General features: G+C 36.2%; 2 protein-coding genes across 14 annotated transcripts in view; one reads left to right on the top strand and one right to left on the bottom strand.

Annotated features, from left to right (window-relative positions):
• CLIP-190 (Cytoplasmic linker protein 190) overlaps positions 1-23,480 on the top strand; it is a 71,661-nt gene extending 48,181 nt beyond the window's left edge. For 7 of the 12 annotated variants that reach the window (XM_073088233.1, XM_073088235.1, XM_073088232.1 and 4 more), the window contains 16 exons: positions 435-524; positions 1,371-1,523; positions 1,612-1,848; positions 1,935-2,124; positions 2,237-2,456; positions 5,188-5,244; positions 15,044-15,184; positions 15,518-15,649; positions 15,904-15,924; positions 16,515-16,686; positions 17,222-17,578; positions 17,710-20,528; positions 20,639-20,781; positions 21,541-21,681; positions 22,274-22,452; positions 23,034-23,480. In XM_073088233.1, the coding sequence (XP_072944334.1) occupies positions 435-524; positions 1,371-1,523; positions 1,612-1,848; positions 1,935-2,124; positions 2,237-2,456; positions 5,188-5,244; positions 15,044-15,184; positions 15,518-15,649; positions 15,904-15,924; positions 16,515-16,686; positions 17,222-17,578; positions 17,710-20,528; positions 20,639-20,781; positions 21,541-21,681; positions 22,274-22,452; positions 23,034-23,080 (5,099 nt within the window). In that variant the 3' untranslated portion in view covers positions 23,081-23,480. The remainder of the gene's footprint in view (positions 1-434; positions 525-1,370; positions 1,524-1,611; positions 1,849-1,934; positions 2,125-2,236; positions 2,457-5,187; positions 5,245-15,043; positions 15,185-15,517; positions 15,650-15,903; positions 15,925-16,514; positions 16,687-17,221; positions 17,579-17,709; positions 20,529-20,638; positions 20,782-21,540; positions 21,682-22,273; positions 22,453-23,033) is intronic. The other 5 variants (XM_073088238.1, XM_073088236.1, XM_073088242.1 and 2 more) reach the window with 3 other exon arrangements.
• Positions 22,426-25,539, bottom strand: Rpb11 (DNA-directed RNA polymerase II subunit RPB11). 2 transcript variants are annotated; one of them, XM_073088251.1, is made up of 5 exons: positions 25,381-25,539; positions 25,189-25,278; positions 24,394-24,568; positions 24,018-24,069; positions 22,426-22,444 (listed from the first exon to the last, which is right to left on the bottom strand). In XM_073088251.1, exons 1-4 carry the CDS (start codon positions 25,431-25,433, stop codon positions 24,034-24,036), a joined length of 354 nt encoding a protein of 117 aa, XP_072944352.1. In that variant the 5' UTR covers positions 25,434-25,539; the 3' UTR covers positions 22,426-22,444; positions 24,018-24,033. The 2 variants fall into 2 exon arrangements, with proteins under 2 accessions (XP_072944352.1, XP_072944351.1); XM_073088250.1 differs by lacking the exon at positions 22,426-22,444 and having other exon boundaries at positions 23,781-24,069.
• Between the last annotated feature and the right edge of the window lie 927 nt (positions 25,540-26,466).

Below are 26,466 nucleotides of genomic sequence, written 5' to 3'. Positions count from 1 at the left end.
TTTGTTCGCCAGATGATGGAAGGCGGCGGCCCACGCCAATGAGCGCCATCAAAACTTATGTTTGCAATTAGTTTTATTGTCTTCTTGAGAACATCATAATCATAACAATAGTTTTTGTTGTAACCGAATAAAGCAGATAACTAAATCAATCACCTTTTAATGATATTTAAGGTCTTTACGTTTTAGAGTAACCAATATTATTTATGAAACTTGTAAAAAAACACCATCAAACCACACTTTAATTGTACACATATACCTTAAAGTGAATTACCACAATCATTAATTAATTCAAACAAACATGCACACATTCAAAACTTCAAATCACACAATCATCAAACAAATAAACATTGAAACACGAAAGCATGCGTGTGCGCTAGGCTGCAAGTGCAAGTAGTGGCTAATCCATGTGTGTGTCCCCAATGTGTGTGTGGCAGCCGGCAGCACGTTGAGCGGCATCTCCATGGAGGCGCTCTGGGAGAAGCACGCGCGCCGCCTCAGCGAGGCTGGCCTCAGGCGGTCCTCAGGTAAGGCACGATCCAATATAGGGATATAAAGCCAGGATATTCCACGACAAACAAACCAAACTATACCGGTTTTCAAGCATAATTTAACTTACCAATCAAGAGTATCAATAAAGTCTTAAATCACTTGAAATCTTAGAGGAAATTTTAACGTACAAAATCTATCATAAACAATACGTGTTGCAAGAAAGATATTGCTATTAAAATCATATGTCGATTGCGTTATTAAATCATTTAAACGACTGTTTGGTTGCGAGACCATAAATAACATGTAAGCGGGAAGCGTGGTCGTGATTGTCGTGGAATTCTTGGGCAAAAACGTTACGTGTATCACTGTTATCATGATCGCTTGCAAGTCATGCATCCTGTATGTTGCCTCACATTTTAGCTTTTGTGCAATTTGTAGTACATATTGTTGGCATTCGTTGGTGTCTATGCTATTCTGTGCTTGACCCCGAGGTGATTGCAATGCACTTTAAATTTTAGTTCGAATTCCTCTCTGAAATCTTCTTCTGTGTGTTCAAAAGTCAAATGCAGTTTGTCTCTTTGTTACCGAAGCGAAAGTTCGTATATCTAAAATAACGTAACAATATGCAAACCGGAATGCAAATAGCCTCTTGATGGCCATTGCACTTGCATACGGCCGTATTCAAGTCGTGCACATCGTGAAATATGTGTCGAGAATAGGGAATGGGACGAAGGTATCCATATTCAATTGGCTATAAATTTGTCCATGTTTAGATCGTCACTTTCTTCAGACGTTTTCTCTTATAGTTTTGTGCAGGGTTATTATTTTTTTATGCTTTGTACTAATTTATGTTTAAATTAATTTATTGTAATGAATTGCAGATCACAGTGTTGTGTTGACGGAAGATACGGACAGCTTTATTATCGGTGAGCGTGTATGGGTGGGAGGCACAAAGCCTGGACAAATAGCCTACATCGGAGAAACACAATTCGCTCCAGGAGAATGGGCGGGCATTGTTCTTGACGAACCTATCGGTAAACAATGCTACATTACAACAATACTTAATCGCAATATTCCTACAGTACATGTGAAGTAAGGCAAAAACGCTATTATTAATTCCAGGTAAAAATGATGGTTCAGTGGCAGGAGTGCGATATTTCCAGTGTCCGGAAAAGCGAGGCGTTTTTTCTCGACTAACGCGATTGACCCGTGAAGCCCTCATCTCCCACGCCCCGCACGATGCATCGCCAGTTTCCGACGCCGGCAGCGTATTCGAACGGCCACCCTCTGGTAGCGCTAGACCAAGACGTACTCTTTCTCCCAACGGTAGCGTTCGCAGCTTTGTCAGCAGTAAGATGAGTGAGTGAGGAAATCACACAAAAAAAACTAGCCTTATTCTGTATGAATTGTAAAAACAATTTGTATTTACTTGTTGTAAATTTTAGATGCTTCTATTTCAACAACGACCAACGGTGAACTCCGAATGGGTGACCGTGTCATTGTTTCGAGTAGCCGAGGCAGCAAGGCTGGTACGCTGCGCTACGTTGGCGTCACAGAATTCGCATCCGGTGTCTGGGCTGGCGTTGAACTCGATGATCCCCTTGGAAAAAATGATGGCTCCGTCGATGGGAAGAGGTATAGATGATATGCAGAACGATTGATGTCCGATTTATAAGGAATGATCTTCTATGGAGCAGATACTCTCATAGATGTTCACAGTTAGTGAAGTTTCCTTAAAAACTTCCAGATACTTCGAATGTGCACCTCGCTTCGGGCTGTTCGCACCGATCTCTAAGGTGTCTCGATCTCCGTCGAACCGCAAGCCCGGCGCGTGCGCGATCCACAGCAACGGGCGCGCGACACCGCTCCGACGTTCGAATTCGCGCGAATCGCTCACGTCCCTGGGAACATCGATCGCATCGTCCCGCGCGGGGGTGAGACTCGGGGTGACGTCGCTGGGTGCTCAGGTAGGCTAGCCCCGCGCGCGCTCGGCCGAGCCCCGTCCACTGCGATCTCCGCCGCCCGTGCGACCGCACCGCAGCGCTCCCAGCCTGCTGGACAAAACTTTGCTCGTCAAGCACGTCGAGTACGACCGCTGCGCCATCATCGCTCTGCCGCAACCGAAGGTCTACTACGACATAGTTTTGCGAAACGCCAAGAAGGACGCGATGATTCCTTGTCAATTGAACGAGGCCCTCCCCAAGTCGTGGAGGTGCTCGGAGAGCGTGTTGAGTTTCGATACGCGGTCGGAGCGATCGCGGCGCAGCGTGTCGAGCGGCAGCAGCGGGACGGTGTCCCGGCCGCGGTCGGTCGGCAGCGAGGTGGTGCGGTGGGGGGGCCGGCCGGGGGCCGTGACGAGGGCCAGCCGGGGCCCAGCTACGGACGTGTTCGTGGATTTGCCGCCGTCGCGCACTCACTTCTCGGGCTTCGGGAAAAGCTACCATTTCTCTTGCGTGTCGCCCTTTCAGTTCACTTATCCGTATGTCGTTTATATTTGAACGGCGCAGTTCCTATTACATTTACATCTCATCAGTTTCCTTGTAATCGCCTTATAGTATATCTACGTATTCTACTGGCTATATAGTAAAAAGTCCAATTTGAGCGTTCCTATACTATCCATGTTCTATACTAGGAAGTTATATGAACCTTATGAAACAGTACATTTAAAGCATAAGGAGTCCACTGGTAAGCTGTGATATTTTTGCCAAGATCGAACTTGGTAAAACTAACAATTTGCATTTCAATATTATAGTTGCACCACATTTTACACTGTTGTATAGAACACTAATTTCATACGACTTTTATAATGTTATCAGTCTCATTTACTGCACGACATTTTATGAACACAATTATCGTCCTGTAAGTCACCTTCTTGCAAATATTTACTATTTATCTATCTATATTTACATATTACAATTAAAACAAAAATATTCACAGTATTACATATACATACAAGTACATTGATAAACAGAATGGTGCACGCAAAAGTAATGGTAGGTAAGTGTAGTGTTCGCTTGTCGTTGCATGAGCAATTTGATATTTTGTTTGGTCTGTAGCTGGCACCCTTTGGTTTGGCCCTTGTGTTAATTTATTTATTTTAATTTTAATTAACTTTAGTTTTTGATTCACTCGTCGACGCAATCATTCGTTTAGTTCACTTAGTGATGAATCGTTATCATTCATTTGAGTAGAAATAACATTTATGAAGGAAAAATGTAATTTGTTTAAAGATATGGTTAAATTTTACATTTTTCCTCCATATACACAGAGTCAAATAATCATAATATGTTAAAATATTAACAATTATTTTTAATTTAGCATTTCAAAATTTCCTTAAGACTGCAATAGTATTATTATTATCATATACGCCTTTTATGATTTTGACTGTGATATTATTTTTAAGCTTAGTTACTTAGATTTTATTATTATATATTACGTTCACCATATCCATCTCATCATTTATTTTTAGTTAAACAAGATTTGACATTTGCCAAAGATACTAGAGTGATTTTGATTTAATAATAGTTCTTTAGTATCCTTTAATTTTATACTATTTATGCTTACAACCTCGGTATAAAATTAATGGTGTCCAAATTTATTATAATTTTTGCTCCTAAAGACGCCCTCATTTTTATCACTCCTTTAGCTCATTCAGTATTTAGTTTGCCTTTGAGCACCAGCTATTTGACGAAGACATCATTCGACATCATCATTTGATTATTTAGAGCTTCTGTTTTATCATCACTCGACAGGTTATGTATTTATTGATACATCACGTGTTGAAGTGCATGCCAGTGTTTTTCATAATTTGCATATAATATATTACTACTGCACGGTGTACTATGTTTATCGGATTATTTTATTTCGAGCTATAAATATGTCTTACCTATGTTGAATGTGTTTTATCAGCGATTCGTTCAACATAGCGTTAGAATGTAAAAGTGGCCATACGACTTGCTATACGATTAAAATGCGCATACATTAACTTATATTTTTCTAGTTATTTTATTATTCATTATCTTCATCATGCTTGTTCGAGAATATTTTAATTATAAAATAAAATGAAATGACTTACAATAACTTAAAAATACAATTATCGTGATTTTCCCCTTAATTGCTATCCAATCGAAAAGGGACCGATTTGACAGAAAGCCTGTCGAAACATTTTCAACACCCTTTTTATTTTATGCAAATTATACGTAATACATCGCCTTATAATATAATTTACCGTGAGTCAATAAATGTACATCTCGTCTAACACTACTCTTATCAATATGCGACACGTACGATCTAAGTCGCACAGATTTCCCTTTCACTGACCGCCGTCAACTTGGCACTTTGTGTTTTCTGCATACATTTAATATTCCCGTCGCCGATTGCAACAGTGGTGGCACATCACTTTTATAATCATTACTATCGCCTTTGCGTCATCACTCACTATAATCCAAGCACTAACGTAGGCTCATGTTCACATCATGCTTATGCTCTTTTCGATCATAATTCACGACATTCATCAACATATCGTCATTCACTGCGAAACTTTGCGCTTGATCTCGCCTTTAATTCGCCGCATCGCAAGCCGTATCGCCAACGCTAGCCAGTAGTCGCATTAGTACACCCAGCGGTGGGAATTGAGTGCGTTAACACGTGTTGTGTTCCCCATGCGTGTTCCCCGCACTGTCACTAACGGCACGGCAGCGCGTGGGCGGTCCGCGAGCCTCGTCCACCCCGGTCTCGGCGAAGAACGCCCTCCAGGTACAGTATCCCACCATCGCCGCGCGGTAGGCGAACCTCACGGGCGCTGGCGTGTGCCACGCATCAAAATTCGGCTTCCACTGCAAGGGAATCGTTGTCTATCTCGCCGAGATTATCCTTGAACATATTTTGAGGAAGTCTCACGTCTTTCTCACTGTCAATTGATTATTTCCGATCTATTTGTTCTTATAAGTATTTTTCTTTTATGAAAGAATATTCTGGATTCTTTTAATCTCAACTCAACTTCTTTTTTCCAATTACGTGATTGAAACATTATGAAAAAACATGAACAAATCACGCACTTCATTAATAATGCTAATGTATTCAGTTCTTTGTGTAAATAAATGTAAAGAAAATGTGTATTAGAAGTCATACACTGTTATTATACCACCGATGACGTACTTACCACCTACGCCGAATACTTAATTTTGTATAAGAGACACCTGTTATAGGAGATATATTACAAATTCCCCGAGGTGAAGCCTTACAAAGCGTATGACATTACATGTTGCAGTTAAACTCCACTTTTAGTGGGGTCGATAACTGCAGCATGGGGATACTGATTTTTGAGGCTTGGCACACGCCTAAGCGACAATGTGAACTAACTGCCAAGCGGCTCTGGGGGACTTCAGTTTTTATTATTAATTGCATCTGAAGCTTAAACTATTTAAAATGTTTTATTTTTGTATTACCAACATCAAGTGTTTTAAACATTTTTATTGATATTGTATTGATTTTTATCGACTAAAATTTTAACATTCTAATTATCTTAATGCTATCGTGACTTATTCCAGACTTTGTATTGCAACTATTAATTTATATTAGTTTAGAGACATTTATGTCGAATACCGCGCACATTATAGTACAAAGTTCAGCTGTTTTATAATCATGTTCCAACAATAGACCTGATAGATAACATACAAGCTCAACATATGCATTAGGGATCAGTGAAGACAAAGTACATAATTAGCTTATGTCAGAGGCAAAACTGTGATATTGTTCGCTTTTATAACTTTCATGTATTTATTTACGAATGATATTTATAAAGGTTTGTCGAATTCGGTGCAATGATATAATGTTTATTAATTTGTGTATTTTTTAACTTTATTTATTTTAATACTTTATTAATTAACAATTTACCAGTGCCTGTAAGATTGATGATATTCATTATGTTAAGTACTCACTCCGACGCAAGCATTCCTTATGTTAGGTTATATTAATATATTCGTACTCTTTAATATACGTATCTAATAATATATACTGCTCGTAGAGTAACTTAGTTTTAGATTATTATCAATAATTGTTAAACATAACTAAGTAAGTACACGTGAATAATGTTTCGAGTAATGGACCGAAGAAGAATGTGTTTTAATAAATTGTAACTTGATATATTGTGTCTTATTCCCTTTATCCCTTGAAACTATAATATAAGTTGTCAATAAAGTGATTATACACAACTAACTGGTGTTGTTTTATTGCACTAATACTGCTGTAAGTTTGCTTGATGGCTCAATGGCATGTTGAGTTGTACATATGATATTTTTATTTGAAACGATCTAAAAGGTAACAATAACATTATTGGAATATGAATCAATGGGTTATATTAACTCATTCACATTCGTTATTCATTCTTTTCGTTATATGATAGAGAAGGCTCGGTTATTTAGATCTTTTAACTGACTACCTTCAAAAGCAAAAGAAAAAAGACGCCGTATTTCGCATGTTCACAAATAACTTAATTACTTATATTGATTTAAAATAAAGTTTTTATAACCTTTATCGTCATCGTGTAATATAAATTACTTTTAGTAAAACGTGTTATTGGTACCTTCACAGATAGCATGCCGAAACCCCTGACCTTGACTGGTAAAATATGTACAGAACCTATACCCGAAGGACATGTCCTTATGTACCTATGTAAACAAAGGATTCGTATTTTCCAAAATTAGATTAGATTACTGCAATTAGGGTGTCTAATTAGCGATGTGCTACTCGATTTAGTTCAAAACTTCGTCGGATCTAATTAAAGGAGGTTTTTGGCTACTGTGATTTTGATTATGTGTAGGGATAGATTAAAATGACTATGTAATTAACAGACTGGCTACTGAGCTCGTATATTGCGAATGACTGTACATATTCCACCTTCATCCTTTAATGCCGATTAATCTGTATTAATGTTAGTGGAAACATCTGTAGGTATGTTAGTGGCAAACGTATGTGTTGAATGTTTTCAAACCGACCTGAAAATCACAAAGCTTACGACTGTCCAACGTCTGAGACATGACAATGCTTTTGCACTTTACTGCAAAGAAGTCGGAACCAAGTTACTCTAAAGATCTAACCATGAGAGTGGGGGCTGTAGGAGTTATTGCCTATGCATGTATCAGACTTTTAAGGTCCCCTGCAGGACTCCCTTAATTGACGCCACTCCAACCGGCACTGTGCCTTTCCTGTAGCCTATACTTGTACATGATAGTAAATATATTAAACAAAAACTATTCGTGACTAGACTTACTTTGGTAATAAAGTTATATAGGTACAACTTTGACGAAAACTTTCTTGTGAACCGAAACTGATGTTAGACGTAATTTATTACTAGAACTTTGTTACCTAAGCATATTACTCGTTCCAATTTTGCTGTGTTTAGCCCTGATATAAAAAAGTTGAAACACACTAATAATGAATGTATAATTATTCATACGAATAAATTTATGAACTCCCGCCCTTCGTGAAGCCAAAGGGCAGCACCCAGATTGCCTCCAAAAAGTTCACCACATAACGAGATCAATATTCGTAGGCTGCATATAAGATCTATTTGACTGATATAATAATAAAGAACTGTATTTGTTGATTCTGTGACACAGAGTCGTTCTAACAAAGTATTAAGTACCTTTCATACGCGTTTAAAACATTGTCTCTTAAAAATCGTAGCGTGAAGTCCCAAGCAGAAACCTTCCTGAATAAAAGGCATATTAAGTAAAATACATTCAAATCGTATGAGTGCTTCCAAATTAGCAAAAAATTTCAACAAAAAAATTGTTGTTCAGTCAATGAAATAGACGTTTTATTTCGAAATGCTTGAATGCAATAATGTATGTAATGTAGGCGTTAAGGTAGCAATAGTGGGAATATAGCGGGAACGCTCCCATTACAGTACGGTGATGGTAATTGGATGGGTGTGGAAACGAACGGTGCGGGGAGTACTGCCTCGTGTTGCAAATAGCTTTGCTTGTCCACGATACTAGCTTTGGTCAGCGACGTCACTCCTCACCTTATTACCTCAAAAATATTATTATTCTTCAAGGAACATTAATAAAATCTGATATGATTGTTACTTGATACAATTATTGCATACTTAAATATACTACCGAATACCAATATATTAAACACTAACATTCTAACTACAAGTAAAATTATAGGTAGGAAGCTAGGTACGTAACATCGGTCATAGCTCTACTGCTAGCTAGAGTTGTATATAGTGTACTCTACTCCGATGTGATGAAGTACTCTTGGACTTTTCCAGTTGTGAAGTTGTGACTTAGTGACATACGACAATTGGCGTGAAGGCAATACTAGCCAAGTTAGATAGACTACGGTTACTAAATATTGTCTGAAACTGCTGAGCTGGTTTTAACAATTCTTTTACTGTTCAAGTTTCACGATAAAGTGGGCATAGCCTAGAGATTTCAGTTTTGTTTTTAAAAAAGAAAATCATTAATGATTTTTTTATTACAATTAGCTTACACCTGCGTCACCTTATATGCATGTAACTATCTACGTGCGCATTATAATCAGTCAATCAATCAATATTATGGCTATACCTATATAACCGTATTCTTCGATTATGGTAATTATTTATCTGGAAAAAATGTACATTGATTATGTGGCGAATGTATAAATAATAATAACGTGATCGGATCACGTACGTATACTTAATACAAATACAAAATTGAAATTTATATTAATTTTAAATATAATACGATAAAAAATATAATATACGCATTTAACAGAAAGTAGCATAAATTACCTAATTATTTATAGTAGGCAAAAAGCTATCGTTAACCTGTGTACTACATAGAGCGTCTATAACTTAATGTAGGTATGTATTCACTTAAAGAAAAACTTATTTTTATCACAAATACAACGGGATATTGACCTTTCTTCATGTTACGAAAAATAAGTTGTAATAACAGATTAATGGTGCGTTAACACCTTTGCACAACCAGTTACACCTACTATGACTACCATATCTACGGCCCGCGCTAATAAACACTTTAAAATATAGCTGACTATTACCATTAAATTCCATAAACATACATGAATAACTAATTTATTTTAACATATTTGGTAGACCTGTGTATTACTATTGCGACACACGTCAAGAATTTGGTTATTTGGATACAAATACTCAATGTTTATTAGAAATAATTACGCACCAAACTGCAGTCGTTAAACACGAATAGATATTCCTATGGTTTGTTAACCATTGTTAGTTTCAATCGTCAATACATTGGAGCCTTACCTATGTCAATATTCAGTAGGGTTTTTGCTACATTTATACAATAAATCACAAAATAAATTCGGGCACATTTTACAAAATGGCAGAAAAATTCTAAGTCAGAATTTCTCGTCTTTCTAAAAATAACCTTAATTAGGTAATTAGTCTTCACAGCGCCTCGAAGGCGACAAGCCACATAAAGAAAATAGCGTGGAAATCTTTAGTAGGCACTTGTCTTCCGTAGCTAAGATTGCGTAAGGAAGGGTAACTTCACACCCCCGGGCATTAAGAAAATCAATACGGCGGTACAGGACTTGCGATATCATGAGGACCGAATGCAGATAGCGGTATGCGCATGTCTTGCAATTTTAAACCGCTCTCGTAGTGTTTGTTTTATCCTGGAGGGGAGGTCTTGTATTTTTTGGCAAATATGGGGTGTAGATGTGACTTTTATGCGTGTTTGAGCTATGGCTATATAATAGACTATATTATACCCGCGTATTCGTCCACGTGGTGGTGGAATCTGTCTAGTGGATACAATGGTCAACTGTGACTTTTGCTACATAAAAATATAATGTAGTTATTCTGTTATAATATTCGTAGACTTTGATATAAAAAATAATTATTGATTTAAAAGATAATATTGTATAATAAAAATAAGATAGTATTGTTTTTCTTACTTACATTCGTATATCCGGCTCTCGTTCTCGTAGAAAAATAAAATGTACTTAATTTTATTTAATCTGTTTTTGGTTTACTCACAAGTTAAATTATAATCAAACCAGTAGTTTTTGTGTGATGCTACTAATAAATGACAATTAATAGAATAAAACTATTTCTTGATCCGACTTACAATTATTGCTATTACCGCGCAAAACACAACTCAAACGTCAAAAACTTCTTTTTTTTCTTTTTTATATGCTTACTCATACAATCCAGCCAGTGACAATATAAATGGGCACTTATTATTATAACAAGACCACATGAAGAAAATAACAAAAAAAAAAATAAATGATACGTACTATAATTAAATAATTTGAATATATTTCTAACATTTTTAACATAGATAATAAATTCTGTTTATGACGTGACGCGACGTTAACGTTAAACGTTTCGATGTATGACGCTATATTATTTTTAGCCGAAGTCTGACGTAGCGTGACTGTTAATTTATTTTTACTTACAACTAGTTTGTAACTTTGACGTAAAAAAAGAAAATCGTTTAGTATTATAATTAAACTTTTTCATATAACATTATTTCTACCATTAGAATGTTTATGTTATGCAAATGAATTTTATATATCTAAATAAGAAGTCAAAGATTCAATTTAGATAGAGCGGTTTCAAGTCGTTGGCCACAAACCTGTATTTAATAATCCTCACTGAAGAGACGGTGGAATATGCCGTCATGCGGCATGTCCGGTTGCAAGTATCATATTATAGAATTTATATGGCATATGGTATTTGGGTGCCTCTCGATGTGTGAGGTAGCTACGGTATGAAAATGCTATATCATATTTTATATGCCATGCATATAAAAAGACATAACTTAGCTACTAGAGCTAAGCTAAGCTATCAAAATCTTGTAATCCTATTTCCGCTATCGATCTCGGGTAGGACTTCAATCTTAATTCTTTCAATCTTAATAGATCACAGAAGTCCATTGGTAAGACATCCAGTCGTGACTTCTTACCGTACCACCTACTGCGTTCTAAATGCATGCTTGCACTTATTTAGCACTTCAATCAGTATAGTCCGCTCTGAAGTAGTTGCGAGCAGGTATAGTCATAGAATTTGCTATGGCGATTCAATTAATTTCTATTTTCAAGAGCGGACTAGCAGTTTTACGCGTTCTATACCGTAGCACATACTGCAGTTCAACCGTAGGCTCGCGTGCCACTTCACAAAAAATATTTCAAATCAGATGTAGTGTACTTTTTTACCCTATAGATATCTGCATTTCAATATTAAAATCTACATCTCTATCGACTATATGCTTTTGAATGGTATCAAGGCCGTAGTTGTATATCCGCAGTATTTGTGCTAATGCATGTTTCATGTTTTAGCTGTATTGTTAATATATAAAATACATTGTATCAACGAATACATTCTATTAATGTAAATGCCAAACAAGCTGCTGAGTTATGGGTACCTACAACTATAAGGTGGGACAATTTGCATGGACTAAGGTCAAATAGGTACATGATGATATAATTATTTGGTGTAATATCAAAGAATAACTCTACGGTCGAAATTTTTGGCTAATTTGGCCATTTTCTTAAAATAGGCAATATTAATTTCAGGACTTTATACAATACATAACGTTCTCAATAAAAAATGACTAATTTACTTAATCTACAATTTTAATCGTACGGCTTAATCTGATCTTATCCCAACTAACCTTAAAGAGTATTTTTTCGAGATTAAGTATCATTATTTAAATACGGAGTAGTAAACAATTTTTTATTGCAGTCATAGATTAGTAAAGATTACTCACTCCTAACAAGAAAATGTACCCAGTTTTGAGAATTGAAATAGTTGCGTAAAAAAGTTTTGCGCAACTTTTATAAAAGACATAATTATTTATTTATTATGTAAATTACGCAGTATTAGTTATTTATTCGTAAATTTTCTCTAAAAATGTTTTTATTTGTCAAGAATTCAAAAAAAGAACTTACTATAAGAAGCCATTTGTGGCTTCATTCAATTTCAAGGCGGCGAAGTATCTTTACTAATCTATGATTGCAGTGTAGATTGCCGTCTATACAGCTTTTCTTAATTTCCTTCTTATTATCTCAATTGACGATCTGTTGGTTTGGACTTTCCAAGCGACAAAGGTTATTTTTAGCTGAGTCTTAAATTAAATGCCAAATGATATTCTAAGATTGAATATGTACTTGTACCTACATAATTAATTCTACCTATTCTAAATTTTTACCTGCTAGCTATTTCACTTACTAAAATACCTATATTAAGCACAATTTTAAACGATAGGTACCAAGGAAGACCCGTGCACGGCTCTCGGGTAGGTAGGTATCTAGAAGTTACTCTATAATTTTATATAAAGTGTCTCAGTCCTTGTAAAATCTTTATCCTTTCCTGTACTTGAAATTCTATTTATTTCCAAGACATTCCAGCATCCAAATAATGTAGACAAACAGACAGATACCTAAAGACGCTTTTATTTATTTATACAGTTACTCTGTATGTGTAACTACTTGGTACACAAGACTGGTTTAATACAGAATGACATATAAATAAATGATGAGTAATATCTAAGCTTAACAACTTAATTCCACTAAGGAGTCTGGTGTGGGTGTCGGCTAAGCATGTAATCATCGAAAGTGATTTATCATACGTCGACCGGCGCTTGTAATGCTACCTTTGAAATAAATAGGGATATAATACATAAGATACTACAGGATCAGGACTGGGTTTTACCTTTGAAATAAATAGGGATATAATACATAAGATACTACAGGATCAGGACTGGGTTTATGCCTTGGAGCAAGTCCTTTGCAAGTTTCCTCTTATGTTTTCACAAATTGGTAGGTCCGCCCTGGGGCAATGAAGGGAGGTCCGTATTTATTATTTATCAAGTCTTTCAAAAATTTATGAACAAATATTCAACAAAGTATTATCTATTAAATATCTATTAAATGCGAATAAAGGCTGTTTTTTCTAGTATGTGGGCCCGTCTCTTGTGGAGGCTCCGAAAGAGTAGCCCTAGCTGCCCTTTCCCAAATCCAGCCCTGGGAAGCCATACGTTTACTTGACAAAGCAAAATTTAGCTCTTAACGACCGCGCATCAAATTAAAATAAGTAACGATATTAGTGAATTTCGAAGTCTCGTTATGTTAAAATACGACAGAGTGGAATACTAATCGCATCAAGACTGTAATCAGATGCGGTACTCGAATACCAAAGTACTAATAAAATTTATGTGATGTACTGAATAATACGGACTATAAGTAAAGAGCTAAGTTTCTACTGCTACTGCACTGTATGGAAGAAGAAGAAATATTCCGAACTCAAGCGAAGAACAGAAGATTCTACAAGTAAGAAAATCGAGGAATAATCAAGTTTATACGTCGCTCTCGTTTGGATGATCAAGATCTCCTTATAATCAATTCTATGTAATTAATTATTTATAAACATAATTTTGTTATGTTTTACATATGTTTATTGTGTTACGTGTGAGTTTATTTTGTTATTTAAAAGTTTGGACACTTTCAACATTCATTTGTGTGTCGTTATTTAAATAATGCATGTTTCTGAAATTTTATGTAATACCTACATAAATTACTGTTAGCCATGTTATATACTCGAAGCCAATATGTCGCAAAAACAAATAACTTGAGAAATAATTCTTCTTAAAAGTGTGAATTTAATATAAGTAGGTACCTATCAGACTCAGGTATCGATTGAATACCAAACACATTTAAAGAGGATATGTGGATACAGGCAGAGTCAGCGTCGTAGCTAGGGTCATTGGCTTCTTGGCAAGATTGAAGTACGCTTCCCTCGAGATTTTTCTCTATTTCGGCGACCTATATCCAAGATTAATTAATACTTACACTGTCTTTTCGTTGTATACGTCGCCTGTTTTGCCGACTCATTGTAATATTATCATAATTTTTTATATGGGTCAGCGAAATTCGCCTCTTGAAGGCAGCCGTCAATTAAGCTAGGTCCTATCTACGACGCTAGGTAGAATAATGGATTCAAGATAATTGTGAGTATTCTCCTTAACACTTGTCCATTGTTATGGCTTATTCTGATACGTAGATCCGAGTCTTCATTTAGAAACAATTAAGATGTACTGGAACATGATTAATGACATAATAAGCGGTGTTACTCATGCAGTATGACATAATTATCAGAAAAATGTTGCAATACAAAGTCACATTATCGCTTCGAGATTATGTAGTGTTGTCGTCAAATTGTGAAATCGGGCATACCTTATGTTTTGTGAAAGGCGAATTTTACACCGAGACATGTTGATCAAAAGACGTTGATTACAGACTTACAAATTGTTCTTCATTTGTGACACTAAAAAAAGAGAAAAAATTCAGCATGTCATTAGATTGGCGGGTCCTTGTAGCAGGAAGAACTTTCAGACACGCTGATCGATACAACCGAAAATTACATAAATATTTGGTTATAGTTAATCTATTGTTAAGTAATCATGGTAACCGAAGAAATAAGCCTAGACATATCACGTATGCCTGATTCTATAATTAGACTGCAACACGCCTTCAGGAAGGTAACATTGTGAGGGTATGTTCTGATGGTGTACAGGAACTATTGAGGGAGAAGCAGCTTCACCTGGAGCGGCTGATGAGAGAGCGGGAGTTGGAGCGAGCTGAAGTGGCTAAGGTTTCCTTGCAAGCCGAACGCGCTGAGAGCGCCCTCTCGCAGATTAAAAAAGAAGCAACCCAGGTACGAAGCCGTAGGTCTGTTATGTAAAATTAAATTGTCTATCCATGTTCTTATATACTTTTTGATTAAAATAAGAATCTGGTTATTTTTTAAATTGTAATTTGGTGAACCAAATTATTTTAGCTTCGTTTCGACTTTTACGTGAAAAAAATTTACGTTTCTTGAGTTAAAAAAGGAATGACCATGAAAAATATTCCTATTCATATAACCCAACCACCTTAATTTCGGTTGTAAGATCATAATAAATGTATTTTTATATACATATCCATAAATATGTGCCGTCACGATATTGTAAAAGTTTAATATGTAACATTATTTACATTTATATTCCAGGCGAACAGCGAGAATGCGAAGCTCAAGGCGGAGCTGGACAAGCTCAGCAAGATGCTGGAGGACGAGCGGCAGAAGGTCGAGGACCTCATGTTCAGGAACGAGGAGGAGAACATCAATAAAGAAGACTATAACGTGAGTACTCTTTTACGAATTTAGACATATTAGAGTTTTTGATTTCATTGCAAGTTGACGACATACTGTCTGGCTCTGGTTGTTTGTGTACCCATATGTGTAACTATTACCTTTTTATATAATATATGTGTATTATCTAAATACTTGTGTGAGATTATTAGTGTAGAAAGCGTTTGATTTTTTTTAATATTCATAAAAACACATTATGATTTAAATACTAACTTAAGATACTCATGAATTAATTTTCATTTCAGAAATATAAGGAAGCTATGCTGGTAAGTTCGTTACATTATGTAAATATAAATAATTTATTAGACAATCTCTTCTGTGATTTGTTGACGTTTAAAATCAATTATAAGATCCTGCAAACGGAAGCTTTGATAAAACTTTGTGTTATATATGTATGTTATGATCACAATTTTCAAAAACTATCAAATCATATCTAGGGTTTATCGTTTAATTAAATTAGTAAAAAAAGTTTTAAAGTAAATATAATGTTTTAAATCCGGCGGCACCACCGCTACACCTTTTTTTGTTTAATTACAAGTGTTCTGCACTACAGTATTCAGATTTGAAGGGAGACGTAGTTTTATCCGAGGCGTACCAGTTTCAGAAGTAGCATAGGAATTTTGTTTACTTGAAGGTAATTGGTACTGTCGCTAATGGACATCTGTAATCAACGCCAAATAAGACTAGATTCCTCATTGAGGTCACCCATAGAGGTGTCGCTTCTTCTAAGGACAAACTGAAATGCCTTAAAAAATATCTTAGGAGTTATCGGCTCATTTCGCTCATAGTCGAGTACAAGCTAAACAAAATTCACGACATAATACATACAAGCTAACACGCAAGTATGCCAACACAGAAGGAGCTATCAGCCCGCGAGCAGCAAGTGCGGACGCTAGAGGCGGAGGCGGCGCTGCAAGCGGCCCGCGCGGACAGCGCCGCCGCCGCGCTGCGGGCGCTCGCGCAGCAGCGGGACGCAGACGTCGCCGCGCTCGCTGACCAACACCGGGAGGAACTTAACGCGGCGCAGAGTTAGTATAGACCACTTTATTACACACAAACATAGGGCTGATATACGGAAAATGGCGTCAATTAACTATAAAAGGTGTTTAGTGAGAACCGTGCTGAATTTCACGAAGGAGAGGTTTGAGAAAATCCAAAAATTACCTAAATTGGCTTACGTCTAAAAGCGTCTCAAAATATAAAAGCAATATACTATAGCTGACTCACATAAGAGGGCTTTCATTAGTTACTCGGAGCCTTTTGAGAGTGAGAGAGGAGTCGTGTCTTAAGTCGATTCCTAAGAAGGGGGTGGGGGGGAGCCAATAGTCGCCAAAAGTTGTGCATATTATTACTAAAGTTCTAAAGTTTATTTATACTAATTTTAATGTGTTATGCACACTTTAAAAATTCAATTGTCAGACTACTTCAGGAAACTCGCTAAAATAGCACTTACCAAATTAAAACAAAATCTGTTTCTTACTATAGAATTTATAGACATTGTTAAAATTAAAAGCATCGTTTAATAAAAGCGTAGTAAAAATTGATCAATTTCTCTGTTTCTAGCATTGTCATCAGAACTCCAGAAGTTATTAGACGAGGCATATGCTCTACTAAAAGAGAAGGAAAATGAAAAGGATTCATTGGGCAAAAGTATGTCAGACGAATTGTCGAGAGTGAAAATCGAATCAGAAAAAGCACTAACTGAAGCTAGAACGAAATTAGCGATAGCCCAAACCGAATTCGAAACTCAAATGTCCGTTCTAACAGCCAAACTGCAACTCGCCGAATCGAAACTCGATACTGAAAAACAGAGCGTGGAAAGACTGAATAAAGAAAACAGCCAAATTATAATTGATCTCAACAGCAAAGTAACTCAGCTTCAAGCGGCTCTTGATGATAAATCTCTTGAACTGAACAAAGGTAAGTTTTATTTTACCCTAAAAACATAAACTAATGATGATAAAAATAATAAATCATTAGATAATGCATCTTGTAATTCATAAAATAATGTAAAACCTTGTTTATAATTTTGCAACGTTTTTATTTTTCAGTTTTGGGCGGCAGCAAAGAACATGAAGTGAATCTAAACAAAGAAATAACAAAACTTAAGATGGAATTAAGTGCCAAAGTTTTAGACAATGAACAACTAGATGATTCCAAAAGGAAACACGAAGCAGCTTGCAAACTTTTACAAGAAGAAGTTAATCGCGTCAAGGATGAACTGACTAATAAAGTTAATGAATATGAGAGCTTTTTAAACGAGGCGTCGCAACAAGATGAGAAAAACAAGTCCGAAATATTAAAACTAGAGCAGGCCCTTAATGCAAAGACGAAAGACTACGAACGGTTACTTAACGAATCTAGCTCTTCAACTAACTCCAATGAGAAAATTGTGAATGAATATAAGCAAACCATTCATGAAAGAGACAAGGAAATAATCAAGTTAAAGGATGACTTCGAACAAGCAACAGCCAACTTCAACATTAAGCACAGCAAAATCGCAGAGGAACACAAGAAAGAGATTGAAGATCGTAACACTAAAATTGAACAATTAATGAAAGAAATTGAGACTCACAAGCAAAATCTGGATCAAAGCAAATTTGAACTCGACTCCCTTACCAATCAGTTCACAATAAATGTAGACGAATTAAATTCATTAAAACAAGAAAATGAAAATCTTAAAAAATCGGTTGCCGAATTGACTCAAATTAATAATGACCTCAAAGAAAAGATCTCAGCTATGGAACTTAATGTTGGTGAACTTAAACGACAGCTTGAAAGTACAATCGAGAAATGTGGTGAACTACAAAAATCCAAAGAAAAAATTGAATCGGAGTATATGAATTTGACCGGGCAAGCGACGGACTCCAATGAACAATTCAATAAATTGTCACAACATTTGAAAGAAACTGAAAAAGAATTACAAGATCTGAGAGACAAATGCAGAGAAGCGTCTAATAACCATGGAAGAATAGAGCAAGAATTAAAACAAAAGCTTTTTAAATTAGAAGAAGATTTTGCGGCTGAGCGTGGTCAGTTAGTTAGATCAGTAAATGATAATATCGAAAAACAACAAGCTGCAGAAAATAAAATCAAGGAGCTAGAGGCACGAACCACTGATACTATTAACCGAATTAAGGAAATAGAGACACAAAACGATAAACTGTTGGATGAAAATTCGATACTGAAAAAAGAAATTGAATGTCTGAAGATAAAAGAGCAAGAAACGAATAGTGAATTTGAAGGAATACGTAAGAAGCTTGAAGTTGATATAGACAGGTACAAAGAGGAAATATCATTATTAAAAGCCGAGGGCGCAACATCAGAAGTAAAGTTAATGGAAAAAGTAGATCAATTAACTGAAGCTCAAAATGACTTGAACAATAAACTAGAAGAAGCGAGAAAGCATGAAGACTCGTTACAAAAAATATTGGATGACATGAATGCTCAGTTAAGTAACCAGAAAATTCAGCATGAAAAAGAAATCACGCAATATCAAGCACAATTATCGGCTATAACTAATGAAGTAAGCTTAAGTAAAACTGAAGAGAATCGATTAAAGGCATTATTAGAAGAAAAACAAAATAATGTTAAAGAACTTTCATTAAAACTTGAAATGTTGGAAGTAGACGTGAAGTCACATGAAGAAATGGTTAAAGAAAAAGATCGACAAGTAATGCACATAAATGAAGAATTAAATAAAACGATTGAAAGCAAAAATAAACTTGAGGAACAACTGAATAACATTCACATGGAGACATCCGCACTTAAACAAAAGTATGAAACACTTTTGAGTAATTCGTCGTCAGAAGAATCATTACTGAAAGAACATCTTAGTCACTTGGAAACATTGAGGATAGAAATGGCTGCACTAGTAAACGAAAAGTCACAGTTAGAAACTCAGTTTAATGGAACAACGAACGAACTAAACAAATTAAAGAATGAATATGAAGAAACTGTTAAAAATCTTAATGATAATATTACTTCCAATAATAATTTAAAGAAACTTTTAGAGGAGAAGGAAAACGAAATTAAAACTCAAAATAACAAAAATCAAGCCGATGTTGCCAAATCAAAACTTATAGAAAACGAATTAAACCAGCTTAAACAAGATATCGAAAACAAAAACAAAGAAACAACTGAAAGAGAACATTCAATAGCAGTTGCAAATGATGCATTGAGTGCTGAATATAATCAAATACAACAACTTGTGAAATCGCTTGAAAATGAAAATGCTGAGATAAAGGAGAAATATAATAAAGAAGTGGAATCCTTAACAACCACAACCAAATCACTACAAAGTCGTGTAGCGGAACAAGAAAAACAAATCAAAGAGCTCGAGAATGCCAAAGAAAAAGTAACTGAATTACAACAATTGCTTGCCAAATCGGAAAGTGACATTAAACAACTAACAAACATAAACGACGGGCAGAAGTTGAATTACGAAGACCTCAACAAGCAGCTACAAACGCAGTTCGACGAATACAAGAAGGAAAGTAAGAGTATTCGGCATGAACTTAAAAACAAAGTAAAAGAATACGAAAGAGAACTGCATGATTCTAGGGAAAACATTAAGACTGAAAGTAACAAACAAAGTCAACTACAAGAGAAACTTGTGGCAGCTGAAAAGAGTATATTAGAATTATCGCAAAAGTTAGAGTTAGCGACTGTGCAACAAACTACTAATGTAACTAAAGATGAGAAGTTAGAAAAGTTGACATTAGAACTACAGGCCACGAGACAAGCAAATGTTGGAGCGTTGGCCAACAGTGAAAAAATTATAAATGCGCTGAGAACAGACGTTGAACACAAAATGAAAGATTTAAGAGCAAAAGACGAATACATAAGAAAATTACAAGACGACCTGAAGGTCTGTATTTACTGAAATAATATTCATTATTGTGACTAAAGAACTCAATCAAATTGTGATTTGAAATAATAGTAACAAATTGTAAAATAATAACATTTTATTGATTTCAGAATTACCAAACGAAAACAGAAATAGCTGAACGTGAAAAAGCGATGTTGCAAAAGAAGATTGCAAACAATAGTCAAGATATACGAGACAAGAACGACAACACCGCTATCGGGGTGCTGGGACAAGGCGACACCGCTACACTAAAGTACGTAATACAAGTCCATCCAACCATCAGCCTTTAAAAGTCCACAGCTGGACATAGGCCTCCCCTAATCTACGCCACTCCACAGTATAAGTATATTATTATAAATCCTTATACTGTGGCCACTCGGACCGGTCTTGAGCCGTCTAAATCCAGCGATTACCGCCGTCCTTTTGTCGAGACATGGTGTCCATTCAAGGACCTTCCTAACCGCATCGTTTATCTGTCCTAAGTAACAAGTAATGTTACAAAATCTCATTTATGATTAACGCAATTTTTCTGAGAAATATAATTATGATGGAGTTTTGATTAGGCCGAAGTCATTAACAATTTACAACAGTTAATAGTTTTTTTAATAGCGAGATAGAAGTATGCAGTTTGATTGATGAATGGTAATGACCGCTGCCATCCTTGGATATCTGTAATCAACACCAGATAGGATTTACAGTCCTACCGAGATTGGCCACGGTACGTTGCTATCCCTGAGGCCTTGTCTATCAAAGGTAGGAATTAGACAATATCTATCCATTGATTCTACCAAAGATTGGTAATTGGCAATTCTTGCCTACTACATCAGAATTTCTAGTTTTCATCTTAGTAGGCAAAAATAGGTACATGCGTCATATGATGCGTAAATAAGAATACCTCGTGTAAATCACCCTTATCATACGCTTACAATCGTAACACAATAACGTTTAAAACTGCTGTTGGCGTGGCAATGCCTGTGGATTGATAATTTTAAAAAGTTGTTATGTACATCAGAGCACAAGAAGAGCAAGAAGTGATCGAGGGGCAGGTGAGCTTCCTGAACTCCGTGATAGTGGACATGCAGCGCAAGAACGAGCAGCTGCTGGCGCGCGTGCAGGCGCTCGAGAGCGGCTCCGTTACTGAACCACCTCTTTTGTAAGTTAAAATACGAGACATTATTTTGTGGTGAATCTAGAATTTTTGGTTTGGGAATTTTCTCCTATTGCTGAAAATCAACCATTACAGGTTTTAGATGAACACATGTTTATGAATTTGTATTTTGAGGAAGGCTAAAAAAATTATTTATTCCTAGATTTAAAAGATTTTTAACAATCAACCCAAAAAGAGGGGTTTTTTTCTTTACTTTCTTCTTTTACTTAATTTAACTTCTACTCATAGCTGTGTGTCGGTCTATAGCACAGTAGCTACAAGACGGATGAACGTATTTTAATGTAGCTTCTATTGAAAGGTAATCTATTTTAGATTAAAACAGATTATCAGTTCCTTTTATAATTAAAAAATATTATATTATTATTCTACCCATCTGTACTTGTGTCCAAATGACACTCTCTGATAGCCCCAGGAATGCATTCTCTGAGCAGCCAAACTAATAAATTAAGAAAAATCCTATAAACTAGTAGTCGGGGCTTCCTGGTAAATAGTCAAAAGTAGGCAAACTATATTGCATATAATACACCTCTACAAATGCGATATATTTCTTAATTGAATGTCAATGTTTGTTGTGCAGCAACGGTCGCAAGGCGCGCGCGGTGGCGCCGCGTCGGTTCTGCGACATCTGCGACGTGTTCGACGCGCACGACACGGAGGACTGCCCGCGCCAGGCCGCCGCCGCCGCGCCCGACGCGCCCGCGCAGCCGCCGCGCCGCGCGCCGCCGCCGCCCAGACCCTACTGCGATATCTGCGAAGGTACGGACCGCGCCAAACTTCTAGACCGCTCGGAAGTCGTTGTGGCGACGCAATTTATTTCTATATTCAGAACGGACTAGTAGTTTTACGCGGACTATGTCCGCAAATGCCTATGTCAACCCCCCTTGTCCATTAAAGAACAATAAGAATAAGAAGGCATTGACTGCAAACTGATCGAACCCTCTGTAATTCGACTCCGGTGACACCTCCGCGCCTCCTATTTCTGCCCAATGACAGCAATGTTAAGCGCTGCTGTGTTCTGGTTTGAGGGGTGTAGTAAGAGAGACATACTTTTCCGAGACATTTCGGGGTCTGGGGATTACTCCTGCAACAATACTCGACGATCTCCAGATAAGATTAGGTTTCTATGGCCCTACTGTGGCCATAGAAAACTTATCTGGAGTTGATTACAGATGTCTATGGGCGGCAGATGGTGGACAGCATTGCGCTCTTTCATAGCAGTGGTAACTTTAGTGCACAACATGGTCACTAGTTTCTTTTGTTAAAAATAAAAAAATACACTTTTTAACATTGTTTCATATAATTTCCAATAATACTAATTTAATTTTATCTTGTTACAGTGTTTGGCCACGCAACTGAGAACTGTGATGAAGAGGAAACGTTTTAATACCTATTTATTGAAGTTTAGTTTTAATGTTACCATTGTTGTTGTTACTTGTTTCAATGGGGTATTATTTATTATTGTTTACCACAAAAGTGGTATATTCTTGTTTGGTAGTTAAATGATATTTAATTAGAAAATGTTTGTAAATAAGTATCTACCTATTTATGTAAGTACTGATTATAGCATGTCACATTTTAAATCTATCGGGTACGGGTATGTTTCTCTTATGCATTGTCTGGATATAATGTATATTGAGAAAATATTGGTGGCACAGAATTTCATACATTTCCATCACAATCATATTTTAAAGATATTGCCTAATCGATAACTAATATTTATATAGTGGAATCTTACACCAAATCATTAGAATTTTTTAAAAGCAATTAAATTAATTGAAAAACAATGTTTGTCTTCTTTCTCACCCCTCCCCAAGTGTTTTCTATGTCAAAATAAATGCACTCAAAGTTTAAAGACATTTAGGTCTCATAAGTCATCATTACACAAAATCACAGAGAAATTACATATTGCTACAAAAATATCTAATGGATTAGTGTAGTGTAATTATTGCAGGTAGGTTTAAAGTGCAACAATCACAACTGCAAAAATAATATTAAAGAATAATTAATCCCATCAGTAGGACTTATAAATTATGGTACTGAAATTTTACTTGATTTGCATCATATATAATAATAAAAACAACATCATAATTTTAGGTCATAATTTTATATTAAATTCTTAAACACAGGTATAAAATTAATGGTTTACTTATTTTCTTATAAATTTGGTTTTAATTTATGTTTCCGAATTTTATTTGAATGATATTTTAATGATGATCAATGATACAGGACAATCTGGAATTGATGTAGATGTGAGGAATGAAGTGTTATCTTTCTCCTAACTATCAGTATTGTTTTCACTTAAAATTACTTACTAAAATTACTGTAAGACACTTAAACTTAATCTAAGCCATCTTTCTTCTCCTTTATTGCTTCCTGAAACAACAAACAAATAAATAGTATTGATCTTACAAGCAGACCATAATTAAATTTGAACAAAATTTGTAGAAAATGTACTAACTGTACCAGTTACATTTTAATTGTGTTCTTTAAACCAAAAAAACATGCGGTCTAAGTTCATCGGAGGCCCAGAGTGGAAAGTTGAGTGAGGTCCCCAGTCTGAGTAGTTGATCTAATTTACAAGCTTTTACAAGTATCTACAAAGGAACTTGAAGGCACCCCACGACCAGAGGCCCCTGCTACGGCCCCCATAGTCCGTCAATGCAACAAATCAATCAATAATTAATAAACATATAATACCTTGAATCTCTCCTCAAAAAGTGACAACTCAGATGCAAGGTCAGTGATAGCATTCATAAACGCTTCCTGAGGTGTGTAGTCAGATGTGGTCTGGATACGTAACACAAACTTGTGTTCCAGAGGGTGCGGCAACTTGTATCCAGCAAACAATACTTTGGGGTCCTTCAAAAGCTGACTGTAAGGAAGCAAATTAAATAACTTGCAAAAATAAAGTTTACTGCTACAACAATTAATGATATGTACTTAATAGTTATTATAGTTTAAAAACTAAAAACCACATTAAAATAGCACAAGGAAAATCTTTAATCCTGATTCCTGACGATCTGGTGCCGTGCGATGATGATGCGGTGAATAGGATCAAAATTATTTAAATCGTGTAATGTCATTGGTTCTATATAATTGTTAAAAATTTTAAACTAATCGGAATATCAAAGTGGATAAACATTGAGTTCAATGATTCCATACAAACAGGTAAAGCTAATAAAAGCGTGGTAAAAATTACAGATGCTTGCAAAATTTGCAACTAGTTTAGTTATTATGAAATCTATCCCATGCACATTAATAAGGTCTAAGCTTAGTGTAACAAGCCACTATATAAAGTATACCCCTACTTAACAAATTTTGTCAATTACTGCATAACTTGAGAAAATGAATGGTTGACCAATTTAACCTCTATATAACACACATCTTTATAACAAATTACTCGGTATATAAAGAATTTGTTCTAACTCATTTCAGTTTGTTATATCGAGGGTGCAGTTACTGTTTGTTACTCATTAATAAATAACAACTTACTGTCTAATCATGTTGCCTAAAGTATGATCTTCTCTATTCACAGTAAATATAGCAGCGTTTGTTACTTTCGTATCATCTTCTTTCTGAACCCTGCAAGAATCATTTTATAAACTATAATATGTAAACTTTTTACTTGGAAGTAAGAGGATGGATCTTTTTACAAATAACCCATATTTCTTACAAATAACTTACTTCTTTTCTCCATCGTACAAGAGAAATGATTCGAATGTTGGAGGCGCATTCATATTGTATTGTAAAAGTTACGTTTCAAAATAAAATTTAATAAATTTATTACGTTTCCGTAACACCACTACAGAATCCACATAAACATGGAATGGAAAATATGGAAATTGATGGAAGACTGGAAGACCTGGAAGTGGAAGTTGCCGCATATGTCAATTTGACATTACATTTTTTTAATTAAGCATTTTTACGGCCGTGGCTTCTTGGACATTACTGATTGATGCGCAACACAGATAATATAAGATGTTTTATTATCATACCTGCACAAATATTTTTTAATATTCGGTATGATATATAGAGGAAAGAAGTATGTATACTCTTTGGAAAAGAGTAGTTTTATGTGGGTGATCTTTTAAAAAATTGCCAGTTGTGAGAAGTCAAAGAGTATAGTAACCTATATGTGAGTTTGGCAAAGGGAGATCTCCCGCCGGGCTAGGTGATCATGCCCGGGGAGCGGCCGTGCTCCGACAGTCTCTGTTCGGAACTTGTATATATGCCAGATATTTAGAAAACTTCGATAGCGTGATTCAGAATACTCGTGGCGCCATCTCTTGTCGAGTAGCGGGAGGTCGCCACATCACCCCCTGCTCAGACCGGAGGTCGATACCAGTTGATTTCGGTGTTCTGTACTTGTGAAATCTTCGCCTAAGCTTACAAGCGCCCCGGAACGCCCTCTGTCTGCGGTGAGTCGAGATGTGAGGGAGAACCAAGGCCTTGAGGTTGGAGCGAAGTGAGGAGGGCGAGTAATGACTACTCGAGCCGTCCGTGAAGTACCGGAGAGTAGCTGGATCAGGATCAGGAAGCGTGTCTTCGTGCGCTGCGATGAACCTGATGGACAGCTGAACTGGTGATGTGAGGGTGCAGTCCATCCAGGGAGTGAGGTTGCCACCATCGATGAGGGTCAGAAGGGACGTATTCTTGTCAGGGGTCACCACTTTGGCAAAGGGAGATCTCCCGCCGGGCTAGGTGATCATGCACGGGGAGCGGCCGTGCTCCGACAGTCTCAATTCGGAACTTGTATATATGCCAGATATT

The sequence above is a fragment of the Epargyreus clarus genome, unplaced genomic scaffold, assembly GCF_041222505.1.
Source record: "Epargyreus clarus isolate Ecla_fem2 unplaced genomic scaffold, WU_Ecla_fem_2.2 ptg000026l, whole genome shotgun sequence".
Lineage (NCBI taxonomy): Eukaryota > Metazoa > Arthropoda > Insecta > Lepidoptera > Hesperiidae > Epargyreus > Epargyreus clarus.
This window is presented reverse-complemented; position numbering and strand designations above follow the sequence as displayed.